At 39.9% G+C, this 14,862-nt stretch overlaps 1 protein-coding gene and 1 long non-coding RNA gene across 9 annotated transcripts in view; one reads left to right on the forward strand and one right to left on the reverse strand.

Annotated features, from left to right (window-relative positions):
* The window catches only part of LOC125739146 (uncharacterized), a 68,945-nt gene extending 57,165 nt beyond the window's left edge, over positions 1-11,780 (reverse strand). For all 8 annotated transcript variants that reach the window (XM_049008964.1, XM_049008967.1, XM_049008966.1 and 5 more), the window contains exon 1: positions 11,601-11,780. In XM_049008964.1, coding sequence (XP_048864921.1) covers positions 11,601-11,682 — 82 coding nt within the window. In that variant the 5' untranslated portion in view covers positions 11,683-11,780. The remainder of the gene's footprint in view (positions 1-11,600) is intronic.
* LOC125739150 (uncharacterized) lies at positions 8,071-9,672 on the forward strand. Its single transcript, XR_007397068.1, has 3 exons — positions 8,071-8,348; positions 9,241-9,409; positions 9,559-9,672. It is a non-coding gene; the product is annotated as an uncharacterized LOC125739150 (long non-coding RNA).
* Positions 11,781-14,862: the final 3,082 nt, after the last annotated feature.

Below are 14,862 nucleotides of genomic sequence, written 5' to 3' on the forward strand. Positions count from 1 at the left end.
CGTTCTGCCTGTGTCATCTTCCATGTATGACCCGCTGCCTTACTTCTGGTTGCCTGGAAGGAGTATCAGCACTAGCTTGTCATCACATCCCTGCTCCCCGGTTGTGTCTCAAATCTTATGACTTGGACAGTGTAACTTGGCACTTAGCCATCTCTGGCACTTAGCCATCTCTCCTATTTGATTCTCTGCCGCCCCCTGGAGGTTGGGCTCCCCCTTTGAGTCTTGTCCCTCCCAAGGTTTCTTCCTTCTAGGTAGTTTTTCCTTGCCACTGTCACCTATGGCCTACTCACTGGGGGCTTTGGGGGAGGGGAGGGATGCTGTAAAGCGCTTTGAGACAATGTAATATTGTGATAACGCGTTATCCAAAAATAAATTTGTTGTTGTTTCACACCCTTAAGGTGTCAGGCTTGGAGTGTTCTGTCTCAGTAATATTTATATTCATTGTTGTAAGGTCAGAGAAAGATGTATGATACTTGGCTGCCATCTAGTGTCAAAGGGCAAGAAGTGCAGGGACATAAGTTACTGCAGGATGACGTCTCCGGGAGGAGACACCGCATGCAAAAAATCTTTTAGCGTTCGTTCCTGCCTGTTTATTCTTCTGTACACATCTCTTTAAGTCGATCTGTGAAGGCATCGCTGGTATGTTTATTTTGTGATGTTATGAGAAATAGAAAGGAATAATTATATTATACTGAGTTAAAGTTTTGTAATCTATCAAGTTAGTAAAAGTCGGCTCATTCAGATTTTTGCCTTTATGTAAATAGAGCTCTGTAATAATTAATTTTAATTTTTAAACTAATTCAGTTCCGGGGAGCAGTGCTTGGGGCAGTACCTTGCTCAGGGTACGTTAGTAGTGCTGTGCTGGTCGCAGATTTGAACCTGCAATTGCAATTACAAGTTCGCTTCCCTAACCATTAAGCCACCACTGCTCACTGATAATAATCATCCTAATGGCTATTCTTCTTTTTTCTAGTTTTACTCTTCTTCCACAACAATTATATAAAGATATAAACGCCATTTGGCGTCTGCGTGCTTTGTGGGGAAGAGTTAACTCACTGTTGACCCTGGCAAGATTCGAGGGAGGGGCAGTACAAGAGTAAACCTCTGTTTGGTTAAATCAGACAAGCACTGATGGTTTTAAAATAATTCTGATTTAGTTCAAGACTCCATAGTCCAGGTGTTAGTAATCTATAAGTAGTCTGTGTTTCTGAAAGCTTTGTATTAGGAACTGATTAACAATTCTAGATTAAGGCCTACTCTTCGTCCATTTCTTTCGACTCAGGCTACCCAGATACTCGTCCAGTCCCTCGTCATCTCACGCCTTGACTACTGTAACTCGCTTCTAGCGGGTTTACCACTGAGCGCCATCCGTCCCCTCCAACTGATTCAGAATGCAGCTGCTCGTCTTGTTTTCAACCTTCCCAAGTTCTCCCACACCACTCCTTTGCTGCGCTCCCTCCACTGGCTTCCTGTAGCTGCACGCATCAGATTCAAAACACTGATGCTGGCATACAAAGCCAAAAATTCTCTGTCACCATCCTACCTAAAGGACCTCATCACACCCCGCTCTGCACCACGATCTCTCCGATCCTCCAGCACTGCTCGACTGGTCCCTCCTCCCCTCAAGGCACAAGGAAGACACGCATCTCGGCTCTTCTCTGTCCTGGCACCTAATTGGTGGAATGAACTCCCCCTAGATGTCCGAACAGCTGAATCCTTGACTGTCTTCAAGCGACGACTCAAAACTTTTCTTTTTCAGAAATACTTGACGTAGAACTTCTATATTCTTTCTTTCTTTAAAAAAATAAAAAAAATAAAAAATAAAAAATTCTGCACTACTCAATGGAGTTCTCAGAGATAGTATTCATAGCTTGGGTCCTTATTGAGCTAGCATCGGAAATTCATTGCAGAGTCTCAAAGCACTTATGTAAGTCGCTCTGGCTAAGGGCGTCTGCCAAATCCTGTAAATGTAAATGTAAATGTAAATGTAAACCCTGTCTGGAAAACCGCCCCAATATACAGGAGGTTGCGCTCGCCCCTTTACCTAGGGTGTCTAAACACAGACTTGAACCTACGTATAGGTACGCCCCTGTTTCCCTGTCCAGCCCTCAGAACCAAATTTCCGGAAAAGAACAAGCTGGGACATGACAGACGGCAGACAGCAGGAAAAAGCTGTCCTGTTCCTGTGGTTCCCGGACAAGATGCAAGACGGCAGCTACTCCTCTCCAGCACAATGGTTAGCCAATGGAGATGCGCGACATCATCGTATGAATGCGACGACTGACCGATGGAAATGAGCTGGACATGATTTGCTGCCAGATAATTGAGAACTGTCCCCTTTTAAGAAAAACGAGGCATTTGAGCACAGCGCACGCAGGCACACACACGCACAAAGAGCGCAGCTATGGGCTCTGCACGTTACATACCTCACCTCAGTCACAGTTTGGGGACTCATCATTAGAGTGAGGAGGTATTGATGTTAAGGCTATACTATTTGCAGAAAATGTCTAATCGCGATTTTTCTGACAGACATTGCGATTACGATTTGATTTACGATTTAATTTTTTTATGTCAAGCTGCAGTTCAATATTCAGTGTGTAGTAATTTTAAAACATATAAGAACATAAGAACTATATAAATTCGGCCCATCAAGCTCGCTTGGGGAGAACTTAACTAATAGCTCAGAGTTGTTAAAATCTTACCTAACTCTGATTTAAAGGAACCCAAGGATTCAGCTTGCACTACGTTATCAGGAAGACTATTCCATACTCTGACTACGCGCTGTGTAAAGAAGTGCTTCCTTAAATCCAGTTTGAAATGTTCTCCCGCTAATTTCCACCTATGGCCACGAGTTCGTAGTATGCACTTTATAAAATGTTGAATAAATAGAAATCATTTATTGGTGTTTTTATGTTGGTCGAAGTTTCTACTTTTTAGCAACTGTATACTGTTATTTTCTATACAAATCAATTCAGGTGAAACAAAAAAATGTACGTGTTCAGGGTTGCAAACTCTTTCAGACTCACACAGGAAATCTTCCGGCAAATCTACATTCCATTCTGAACTTAAAATTAGCTGCATCAAAAACGTTACGGCAGTTGCAAACCCTATAGGTTATTTACAAGGTAATGAAACTTACATACATGTAAATGTCTGTGCAGAACAGAAAACAGAAAATTTCACTCCATGCAGATGACCAAAGTTGCCAACCCTGCATTTTATTTGAAATGAGAAGTAAAATGCAGTTTTCGACTGAAGCGGCTTATCATTCCTGTGCTTTGTTATTCGGACAAATACAAATCGAATGAATAAACATTAAATGCGTCTCTTTTTGTATCTTTTCTAATTAAAATCGCGTGCCCATACCCATCTGTAATAGCGATTAAAGTGAACTATTCTTTTAGTATTAATGTTAAAGAAAGGCTTTTATTTTATCACTGTTGCGGGATTAAGATAAATCTTTGGAAATACTTAAATTAATAAGCATAAAAACATGACATTCTGTTCCCGACATTACGTCTCACTCTGTCACAATTTGAGGTTGACTCTCATACAGTCTATGCTTTCGTTCGCCCCCTGGCGGTTGGCTGACTTTTGGTTGAGAAAGTGCTTGATTTGATATGCAGCAAAGCCCACTATTCAAATGTTAATATCGCCGACGATCATCTTAATTTAATCGTGGCAGCCAAAATCGTGATTAAAATTCGATTAATTGTGTAGCCTTAATTCATGTAGGGGATATCTCCCAAAAACCAACCACCTGCAAATGTGTAGTCCCTTGCCTGCTGACAGACTTCAGTCAGACCAGGTATACGCATCATGTGTACTCCTTAGCCACTTGGCTACAATGTCTGTAAAAAGTCCTAGAAGGTTACATTTTACCAGTACGATGAGTGCTGAATATGCTTTCCAACACTTATAAATGGACTCAAAAGGCTGGAAGTTAGAATTAGGATCAGCATTCCATCTACTGCCCCAACAATGCCAGGCATACCTGCAATAGCATGAAAACCAATTTTGACAAGGCATTTACTCCTGCTGGGAATTGTATGTGGGTGGGCATATGGTGCAACAGCAGTCTGGTTACTGCATGCACAGATTTTGACACAACAGCTGCACTGATAACCAAAGACCTGCTAGAAGCTGCACAGTGGGACATAGTTCTGATGTGTTTTTCTCTTTAATTCACCCTGCACCAGAGCAAGGAGGCTCATGATTTCATCCTTAGGTAGCCTGTACTTCTCAATTAACTGTTCATTGCTGAGATGATCCAATGGGTTGAACTCCATCCACAAAACCACATTCAGGCCAACAACTTGGCTTCTTGGTCATTGCAGTCTCAAACGGCATCTCTGGTTCAGGTGCAGAATTTTGTGAACGACTGCCACTGTCATTGCCATTAATCAGTCTCGCAAGATGGGAAGTGGAATTGAATGTACGCACAGGGGTCAAAAAGTTGTAAAGTCTGTCCTGGTAGTGCAGAAAAGGTAAGCACACATGCAGACAAGGGAAAGGGGAGATGCACACTCACACAGGCAGAAGAATCGGGGATCATGTTTACGGGCAGGGGATCGGGAATTGCACACAAGTGGGAGAACACAGAAGGAGTTGTAAACCCTAGACAAAGAAGAGGGAGATTATAATACACTCTGTACTTTCTCGTAGAGAAAATTCCTCACAATGGCTTGTGGGAAGTGACTGGTTTAATACACACCCGGAGGTAGAGCCCTGACCATTACCGCCCGCTCCCGTTATCTGTCTCTGTCACTTCCGCCCGCTCCCGTTATCTGTCTCTGTCACTTCCGCCCACTCCCGCAATATTTCTGTCCAATCCCGCCCGCACCCGCAGATCCATTAACGGATATACTGTATGATGAAATAAGTTTATATGCATTAAATGTTTTATTCCAGTAGAACAAGAACTGAATAAATAAAACAAATTGTATACAACAAATATACAACAAATGTTTAAATATCACATTATTATAAACAAACAAGAGCAGTTTAAAAACAGAAGAGAACCCTGAACCCTATTTCAAAGAAATACATTCAAACTAGCTGAACATCACAACTTAATACAATGGCTCAGAAGAAACACGAATATATAACACAAAATAAATTACATCAGTTACATTCTCCATCCTGGCAAAAATCCCTCTTTTTTTTTAGCCGCCCGCTCCTGCCTTCTCCCGCCTGCAGCGACTTTAAAACCTCCCACTCCTGCGAGATTTCCATAGCCCCAATGCAGGGCTCTACCCAGAGGATCAGGAGACCCAGTGCAGTGATGGGCCGCAGCTGTTAGTACTCTGGATGTGTCGATTAGTACACAGGACTGTTATTTGTTTTTATGCTGGGGAATGCGGTTGATTGCAGTTCTACTTTCCAGTACATGGCGATTTTGATTGGTGAACTCATTGTATGTATACTGCACGCAGGTGTGGACTGTACAAAGTGACCTTTTGAGCTGGAGTGAATGTTACTTAAGTGGGACAAAGGGTAACTGAGACACTCATATGTCTGGCACTCTATATGGCTCTGTGGTGTATTGACTTAAGCACAGCTTTTGTACTTTCAGTGACATTTCTGTGTTTTTAGATTTATGACTAGGATCATACTTTTACAGTGGAACTTTAGGTATGATTTAAAATATCATCACAGTTTATCAATATCCACCATACGTTTAGCCTACAGTGTAGGTTTAATTTTTCTTTTTGCAACAATGGGCTATGACGATGATCATGGAAGTCATAATATTTCTGAAATTCATAAGTCATAAATTCAATGTGGCTACTGCTATTGTTATTGTAATTATTGCTACGTTGTGCACCAAAGGGCATTCGTGTGTTTCCTGCCATCTGCTACAGCGGATCTCTGTGTCTCCGTAATAAGACAGCAGGCAAAAATTCACATAAATAAGTCTACTTATTTATTTTCAAAGCCAGATTGTGGTTCTGCAGTTTTTCAACCAATTTTCTGAAACTGAATTTACGAATTTGATTATCAAGGTCATTGTCAAGTCAGTTCTGAATGGTGCACAACCCTGTTATGTACTCAAATGGCATACATGTGTTACAACAAGGAGCCCATTTTACGCTAATTCATGGTCCACATTACAGTTTTGTATTGCAATATTTGACCTCTGATTATATCATCAGCATTATTACATTGTCCAAAAAAAAGAGTGTCAGTGTGTTTTTTTCATCAATTTTATGCGATCTCTGTGTCTCCAAGATTGAAAGACAGGCAAAAATTCTAATAAAGAGTGACATAGAAAATAACGAGTGGGTCAGAGCACTTGTGAGTCTACTAGACAGATAAACTACTTTAGTTACAAAGGGTTTTGGGAAACACTCACTAATTAATGACCGATCTTAAGTGCTAGATAACGAACCCCTTAGGAAGCTTTCAGGAAACCCACCCCTGTATTGTTGGCTTCTCCTCGCTATTGTCATGCCCAGCTTGTCCGCTCCTCGTGTGTGCCACGCCCCCTGATTATCCACGTGTGCTTCCCCGATCTAGCCCAGCCGTGTCTGATTATTTTCGCCCAGTCCTGTCTATTTCAGTCCATGTCTTGCCTTTGTTCCTGGTCCGTCATTGATGGTAGTGATGTTTGTCGATGTCAGTACCCGTAGTCTATCCTGTTCAACCCTGCTCCCTAATAAACCCCAGTTTACCCTTATTTTGCCTGCCTCACCTGCTTCCTGCCCGCATCGCCTGCCCGTGCGATCACCCGCGTAACCACGGATCGTGACAGCTATTAATTTAAATTTGATTGTTTTGACCAGCACTATTCTTGTGGTTTGTTGCTGTGTGAGACAAAAAATACGATATTCTGTTGCTTTTAACCTTTTCTGAGTGATCATTTTACATGTAAACAGCCAAAACCAGCAGCGTAGCTGTTGTCTTTACATTATATGTACAATGATTTTGTCAGACAATGTGCTGATTATAAAATCAAGGGTAGCTTTTCAGAAAACTAGTTATCTAGTACTTAAGATTGATCATCAATTAGCACGTGTTTCCAGAAACCCTTCTTAAATAAAGAAATTTGTAATCCTGCTCGTAAATGGATGAGTTAAAACAAATGTTTACTCATTTAAATTTATATACAGTGTATGTGAACATATAGGAGAGAAGCAAACAAACGGCTGATACCATGTGATACTATCTGACACTACAGTAGGCAGAATACAAATACAACATGATATCACCAATATGCTATTTAGCACAGGGCATCCTCTAGTGACATTTAACAACTTTTCACGCAGGCTTTAGCTATTTTCCATCTAATGTACTTGGCAACACTTTTTTGTATACATTTTATACCCCACAACTGAGCAAACTTTATATTCGAGATATAAAATTTTATCATGGTGGGGTTCTTCAGTGCACTGTAACCAATTGCTGTAAATTTAGCTACAGTATTATTTTTACAGAAAGGCTGTAAATCTACAGCACACTTGTGTTTTTAAGCCGATACATTGCAAATACAGCAATATGCTGTATACTCAAAGTATTCTGGGATTGATTTTTCTTTGCGCTCGAGCTGACCGTTTAAACGTCTAATGTAAGGGTAAGTTAAATTCAACGTAATTTAACATACTCCCTTTTCGACCGATTTCTTTACGCTGAAGCTGACCGTCTAAACGTCTAATCAGCGTTGCCAACTTAGTGACTTTGTCACTAGATTTAGCGACTTTTCAGGCCCAGTTGACAACTTTTTTCTTCAAAAAAGCGCCTAGCGATAAATCTAGCGACTTTTGGACAAACCTTAGCAACTTTCCAAATGTCGCCAGTACTGTCCTGTAAGCGCGAGGTCTTGCTTTCCCGGTACAGTTACTCATCTCCATGTGTCTGCTCTGATCAGTGAGCACTAGCTCCGGCTGAAATGAGCAGCATATTCCCGTGACCGCACGACAGCTGACATAGATGTGAATGAGCTGCGCATGTGCAAACGGTGTTGAAAATATGTAACGTAATTGATAACAGTTTTATATTGGACACGTGAGGAAGGATTAGGGAAAACACGCAGAATGCAAATACGACGTAATTACGTCATCAACATGCAAATATACGCATGACGTCATCTAGCGACTTTCAGCGACTTTTCGAGCAGGCTTTAGCTACTTTCCATTGAAAATAGTTGGCAACACTGCGTCTAATGTAACATTAAATTAAATTCAACGTAGTTTAACATAGTTTAACGTAGTTTCGACCGATGTGCTTCTATGTTCTTTTTCCATTTTGGAACAGGACTCCATTGGTTAACCGTGAAGCACTTGAGTCTGACGTGATGACGTGATCGCCAAAAAGAACGACCAAGAAAATATTACCTTCATTTTGACACGGTAAATTTTCTTTTCCAGTGTAAACAGCTTTATTATTTGGGACATTTTTACGAGCATACGGTTATCGTTTGTTAGCCGCGCTAAACAAAAATGTTGCTATGCTAACATTTAGCCGGCGATACTTTTCGAATAAATCGGTGGTTATCTTCACACAAGTATGGTCGTCATTCTTAGCCTTGCATGTCTAAAATTATATCTGTCCTCAAGCGCGATGTTAGTTTCAGAGGGAAGACGCGACATTAGAACATTTCATTAAACTTTAAAATCTAGGTAAGCTAAAGTTAATTTTTTGAGTAAATACATTGATAATGACATAACTACACTGTAAAAATCAAAACTTCCAATGTGGCATCTTTTAAGGTAGACATGTAATACAGAGGTAATTCAAAAAGATCAATGTCCACACTGAATTGTCATGTGAGATCACAATGTTAATGATCTTTAATTTCGACATGAAATGGTATGCTTTGAAACTGAATTGCAAAATTTATTGGATAGAATGTTCCCAGAAGTGCTAGCACCTGGGTACTTAATTTAGTAAAGGCTTCAAACTTACTTCAATCAAAAAAGCAAGGCAAATGTCTGTTCCATCATAACTGGGATTGAAAGGCATCTCAATTAAAATGCTTCTTTCAATGTGAATTTATAACATTTTAATGTGTCATTGTTTCATGCGGTTGACTTTGATATTTCAACCTCTATTGAAGGTGGTGATATATGCCGCCTTCTGATATTTTTATACAAAGGTAAACCATTACATGGGCATATGTTGCAACCCTATTCTAGAATAATCAAAATGTTAATTGCTAAGTATCCTCAAATGGTTGTATCATATGGTCAAGTAAATGACACTGAAAGTGACATGTATTGTTTGTTTTTTTTTCTTTTTCAGGACAAACTCTAAGCAACCAAAAGTGGATGCTAAGCATTGAAAGTCAGATTGTCTGTGAGGGAGTACAAGCCAACTTTACATCTGGACTCTCAGCTCTATTTTCATCATATTACAACTTTAACCTCCAATACCAAGAAGAAGCCGCATGCACCCTTGAGTTTGTGCAAAGGTGAGAGAATTTAATGCATACACAAGTTATGCAGAAGTTACAGAATGATACAGTACATTGTGTGTGCATTATTTTTTTTTAAGTTTTAAAATGTTGTTTTAAACTATGTGTTTATTTTAAACTATACTTTTGTATTTTTTTAACTTTAGGCGCTTCATCAACATCAACCCAGAATGGGGATCCAAAGCCAAGCAGGGAAAAGTGGTATCCAAAACAAGAAGAAACCCAAAACAGTCAAACCACATTAAAAGCTTTTAAAAATATTATAGTACATTCATAGTGATATTCTTTTTTTCAAGAGGCATACACACTACAAACAAACAAAATACACTAACAAGTCTGGTAAAAATCTGATATTGCATGGTAGGATACTGTTTACAGTCATGATATGGTATTCTCTAAATTGAACACGTGCAATTACGTTTATAACGATTAATACATTTAACATTTAAATAATCGAACGCAGGATAAACTCTTTACTGCCAAACCAACTAAACAACTTCTATGCAAGATTTGAAAAACAAAGGACTGACACCCCCTCTCCCAAACCTGACCACAGTCATCTTGCAACACCTCGGCTGCCTTTGTAGTTATGAAGTGCTTTGAGAAAATCATCCAGCAATTTCTTAAAACCACTTTTGAAACTCTCCAGGACCCTATACAGTTTACTTACAGATCAAACAGATCTGCTAGGATTCTATTTGTGGACTTCAGCTGTTTTCAATATGATCAATCCAGATCTACTGTTTGAGAAACTCAATTGAGGACTCTCAATGTTCTGCTATCTCTCTGTTACTGGATCCATGACTTCCAAACTGGCAGGAAACAGGTCATGAAGACAGGCAACCACATTTCAAATATCATCCTCCTCAGCACTGGTGCCCCACAATGATGTGTTCTCTCTCCCGTGCTTTGCTGCTTGTACACCAACGACTGTATCCCACAATAAATATCACTCTGTAAAAGAGTCCTCAGGTCTGCAGATGAAACCATCCTGAGTAGATGAAAGGGGATGAATCCAACTACAGAGAGGAAGTAAGTCGACACACAAAAAACGGTGGAAATGATCACTGACTTCAAGAAACCCCTCCCTCCCCAACACCACCTCCTTTGGTCATACAAAACACTACTGTTAGCAGAGCTGGAACCATCAAGTTTCTGGGCACCACCATCCAACAAGACCTCAAATGGGTCAAAAACATCACCTCCATCACTAAGAAGGCTCAACAGCGCCTACAATTCTTGCGTCAGCTAAAGAAATCTAAGCTGTCGCAGAAGTCCATGGCTAAGTTCTACATCGCTGCAGTAGAATCAATTATTACATCCTCCATCTGTGTCTGGTTTGGCTCTGCAACATCACATTATAAGAGAAGACTACAGCGTATAGTGTGATGTGAGGTGAAGATTTTTGGCTGTCAGTTCCGTATCATTTTGGTCAGACAGAACCCCTACATTTACAGTGTTTTACTCCATCTAACAAACTTTCTTGGTAGTTCTGCTGTTTTGGTTTTTTGGTTTTTTTTTTTTTGGACTTCCTAAATGTCAGCTTTCAAATAAGACCATAATTATGCCTGCGGTCAAAGTGGTTCAAGAGCAGTAAGCACTTTATTTTGGTTATGTCATTTTTTTTTTTGTTTTTTTTTTTTTTTAATTTTGCTCAAAATGGGTAGTGATGTATAATAGCATAACTGCATGTGACAAATCTTGAATAAAATCTTGAATGATAAATAATGAATTGATATGCTGAATATAATAACATGGTTTTGTTATATTTGCACACAAAAATAAAGTACTGTGCAATTCTTAGGTTGTCAAAGCTATTTGAGTAATAAGTATATTTGCTTAGAAAAAAGTTTAACATTAGAAAATATGCAATACAATAAAAATAACACAAATTTCTTCTGTTTTACAAAATGTTACTGATATGAAGAAGCAGGAAGGTTACCGTTATCTTTATATGAAGGTTATATTGCATACAGAAATTGCTTAGTCTAAATTCCCCTGTCCAGTATATACATAAAATCAAGGGCGTCGCCGCCATTAAATTATTTCATAATTATTCGTTTGGACAGCACCCCCCCACATTTAACATAAAATATTAGTTTTATGCCAGTGTGTCCCCCTCCCACACACACACACACATTCAAAATGCTTCTGACGCCCCTGCATAAAATATCATTCTTGTACGCACCTTCAGCCAAAACGAAGGAGGGATGGAAGTTTTCTCTTATATAGAGCATCAGTGCCACCGTGAAAACTGCGTGGCAAGTCATAATGACTAGACTTCTTCTGGTGTGACAGTCTTATAACATATTTGCTCAGCCTTGCCACGAAAAGCATTGAAACAAGACATGAGAAACTTCTACGCTGCTCCACCCCCCACCCCAAAAAAGCCGAGGAGGCTGGCAAGAATAGAGGGAGACTTCCGGTTGCGATTTCCGGGTAATATGTCAAAACGAAAGTTCAGTTTCCAAACTCGATTAATGCATTTAATTGTAAATTATATGCAGGAATAATAAAACTTGCCGTGATATATTGCATTGACATCAACGTATTTAAGGATTAATAATAGTGACATTAAAAAAAGAAAAACTAAATCGGAACAATATACTGTTCTCGTGCGATCGAAAGTCTCGCCTCTTACTTTAACTTCGTCTCCGTTACTTTATATGTATGGTTTACATATAATCCATAAGCGTTTATATATATAATGCATAAGGATTCTCTCTCAAACACACACACAAACATCAGATTTTTGTTACTTTCTCATGTTGTGCTCAACGGTTTACCAGATACACATTCCCACGCTCTTGGATTCTTTTGTCACATGTACAACACCATGCTCATTACTCCGAGCATGGAAATTACCTACTTCTAGTTTTAGTCACCTAAAGGGATTTTTTTATGATGTATTGCGGTTTTAAAAATATATTATTAGGCCTATTATTTCCATACTTTGTCAAAAGATTTTTTGTAGATATTATTTGCTAATAAAAAGAACGCCATGCAAAAAATGTATGTGTTCTTACACACACATCGATAACAGGAACATTGGCCTATTTCATTGGTGAAATGTGATATACGATTGTCACACCAGACATACACAAATGTAAAAACATAGCAAAGCAACCAAAATTAAGACCAAAAAAAATTACCTACTTACTGCAAAAAAATAAATGACTCAAAATGTAAAGTTGCTTCCTTGTAAAAAAAAAAAAAAGAAGAAAAAAACAGCAATGGTGAGCAGAATTAGGAAAAGGAAGTAACACTTCTCAAAAGAAAACTTAAAACAGCTTATTGAGGAGGTGGTCAAAATATATTTTAATAAAATAATTACTGCAATTTGGGACGGCATGGTGGTGCAGTGGTTAGCACTAGTTAGTGTTGCCTTACACCTCTGGGACCCGGGTTCGAGTCTCCGCCTGGGTTACATGTGTGTGGAGTTTGCATGTTCTCCCCATGTCGTACTCCGGTTTCCCCCCACAGTCCAAAAACATGCTGAGGCTGATTGGAGTTACTAAATTGCCCACATGCCAAAAGCCATGTGAGTGAATGGGGTGTGAGTGTGCCCTGCGATGGGCTGTTATTGTTCCCTGTCTCGTGCCCATTGCTTCCGGGATAGGCTCCGGACCCCCCGCGACAAAGTGGTTTGGAAAATGGATGGATGGATTACTGCAATGTTGTGCAGCATACTGCATACACTCAGCACTCAGGGGGAAATCAGAGCTCCCAAGGACTTCTGTATGCACCAGAATCACATATTCCACATGCCCAATGGATGCTTTACAGCAGTATGTGTTCTTTGGTGTGCGGTGTTATATGTCTCCTCAGCCAAGGTTTGGGATTCAGCACTAGAGTCAGCAGGTATTCATGTCTGCCAATAACCAGCCACCAAAAATTGCCATCTGACACACTCCATAGCTAGACCAGATTTAAGCATCATGTGTACTCCCAGGCCACTTGGTGACAATGTCTGTAAAATGATTGGCTATCACCTGGACAGCTGGACCTAGTGCCAAGTATCCTTTTCAACAGGTGCAGATCATACTCAAGAGGCTGTGAGTATGGACAGGGTTCAGCATCCCATCCACTGCACCTACAATATCAGGTATGCCTACAGTAGCATGACAACAAATTTTAGTATCATGTAAGGCATCCCTTCCTGGAGGAAACTGTATATAGCAGCATGCACAGTGCAATAGAAGTGTGATCATTGCATGCACAGATACAGGTTGCAGCAGCCTTGCTGAGGCCATGTGCACCAGTAGGTGTACAAGAATCCAATGGTAGCATAGAAACAGAGAGCTATCAGAAGCTGCACAGTGCACTGAGAGCACAATTCAAGTGCATTCCTCTCCTGCCCATCCAAACCTTATGGCCACACCCCCCTCGTTAAATTCATGTGGATTCCCTATGTCATCCGCTGTTTCGAGTTGTTTTCATTAGTCTTGTGCATTTATTGTAAGTCTATGTCAGAGTTTGTTTCCCTAATTCTGTATTTTTATTGTCAACCCGTTCTTGCTGCTTGTTGGTTCATGTTCTCCGTAATTAAAACCCCGCATTTCCAGTTTCCTGGCATCCTGCCTGCCTTTCTACACTCCAAGCACCATGAGTCATGACAGAACTAGGGAAACAAACTCTGACGTGGACTTAAATGCACAAGACTAATGAAAACAAATCGAAACAGCTGATGACACGGGGAATCCACAGGAGGTTAATGAGGGGGGCGTGGCCACAAGAGGTTTGGACGGGCAGGTCATAACAGAGGCTCATTATTTTACCCCAGGCCAGAATGTATTTCTTCGTGTATTGCTCATTACTGAGATGGTCCAAGAGATCCATGGCTACCAAAAAAAGCAGCTGGGTTTTCTGGATAACACTGTCTCAAATATCATCTTCAGTTCACCATTCTCTGGCATTGCTGGTCGTGAGGGGTGATTCACCTTCCCAGTTCAAAATATATAATTGAACACATAACAAGTTTGATTGGTTAGCTCATTATGTAGCTTACCAGGGATGTTCAGAATTTATGAATTGTGCCCCATTCCATTCATGAATTGGAATTTGAAATGAATGGGCCACACCCAGTGAGATGTTAAATTGAAATGACAGTAAGAATTAACTTCAGTTCAAAGCAATTTAATGCGATCATACACACAGGAATGTCATTTAATCCAGCAAAACATAAATAATTACATAATTGATCTACTATTAAGATGGTATATGCATATATTGACTTATATATTATATGTACTACTGAGTGAAGTGAACTTATATTTGCATGCCTGAAGGAATTGTTTTAGGCTATTGCAACAATATGCATTTGGTTCATGTTGGCTTGCTTAGTCCTCTTCCATGTGTATATATTTATTGTTTTTGCATATTTAGGTGTTTAAGTGTGTTACTGTTTATATGTGTCTGCAGTAGCTTTTCTTGTGTGATTGTATGGAGGA

Source organism: Brienomyrus brachyistius, chromosome 3 (genome assembly GCF_023856365.1).
Source record: "Brienomyrus brachyistius isolate T26 chromosome 3, BBRACH_0.4, whole genome shotgun sequence".
Taxonomy (NCBI): domain Eukaryota; kingdom Metazoa; phylum Chordata; class Actinopteri; order Osteoglossiformes; family Mormyridae; genus Brienomyrus; species Brienomyrus brachyistius.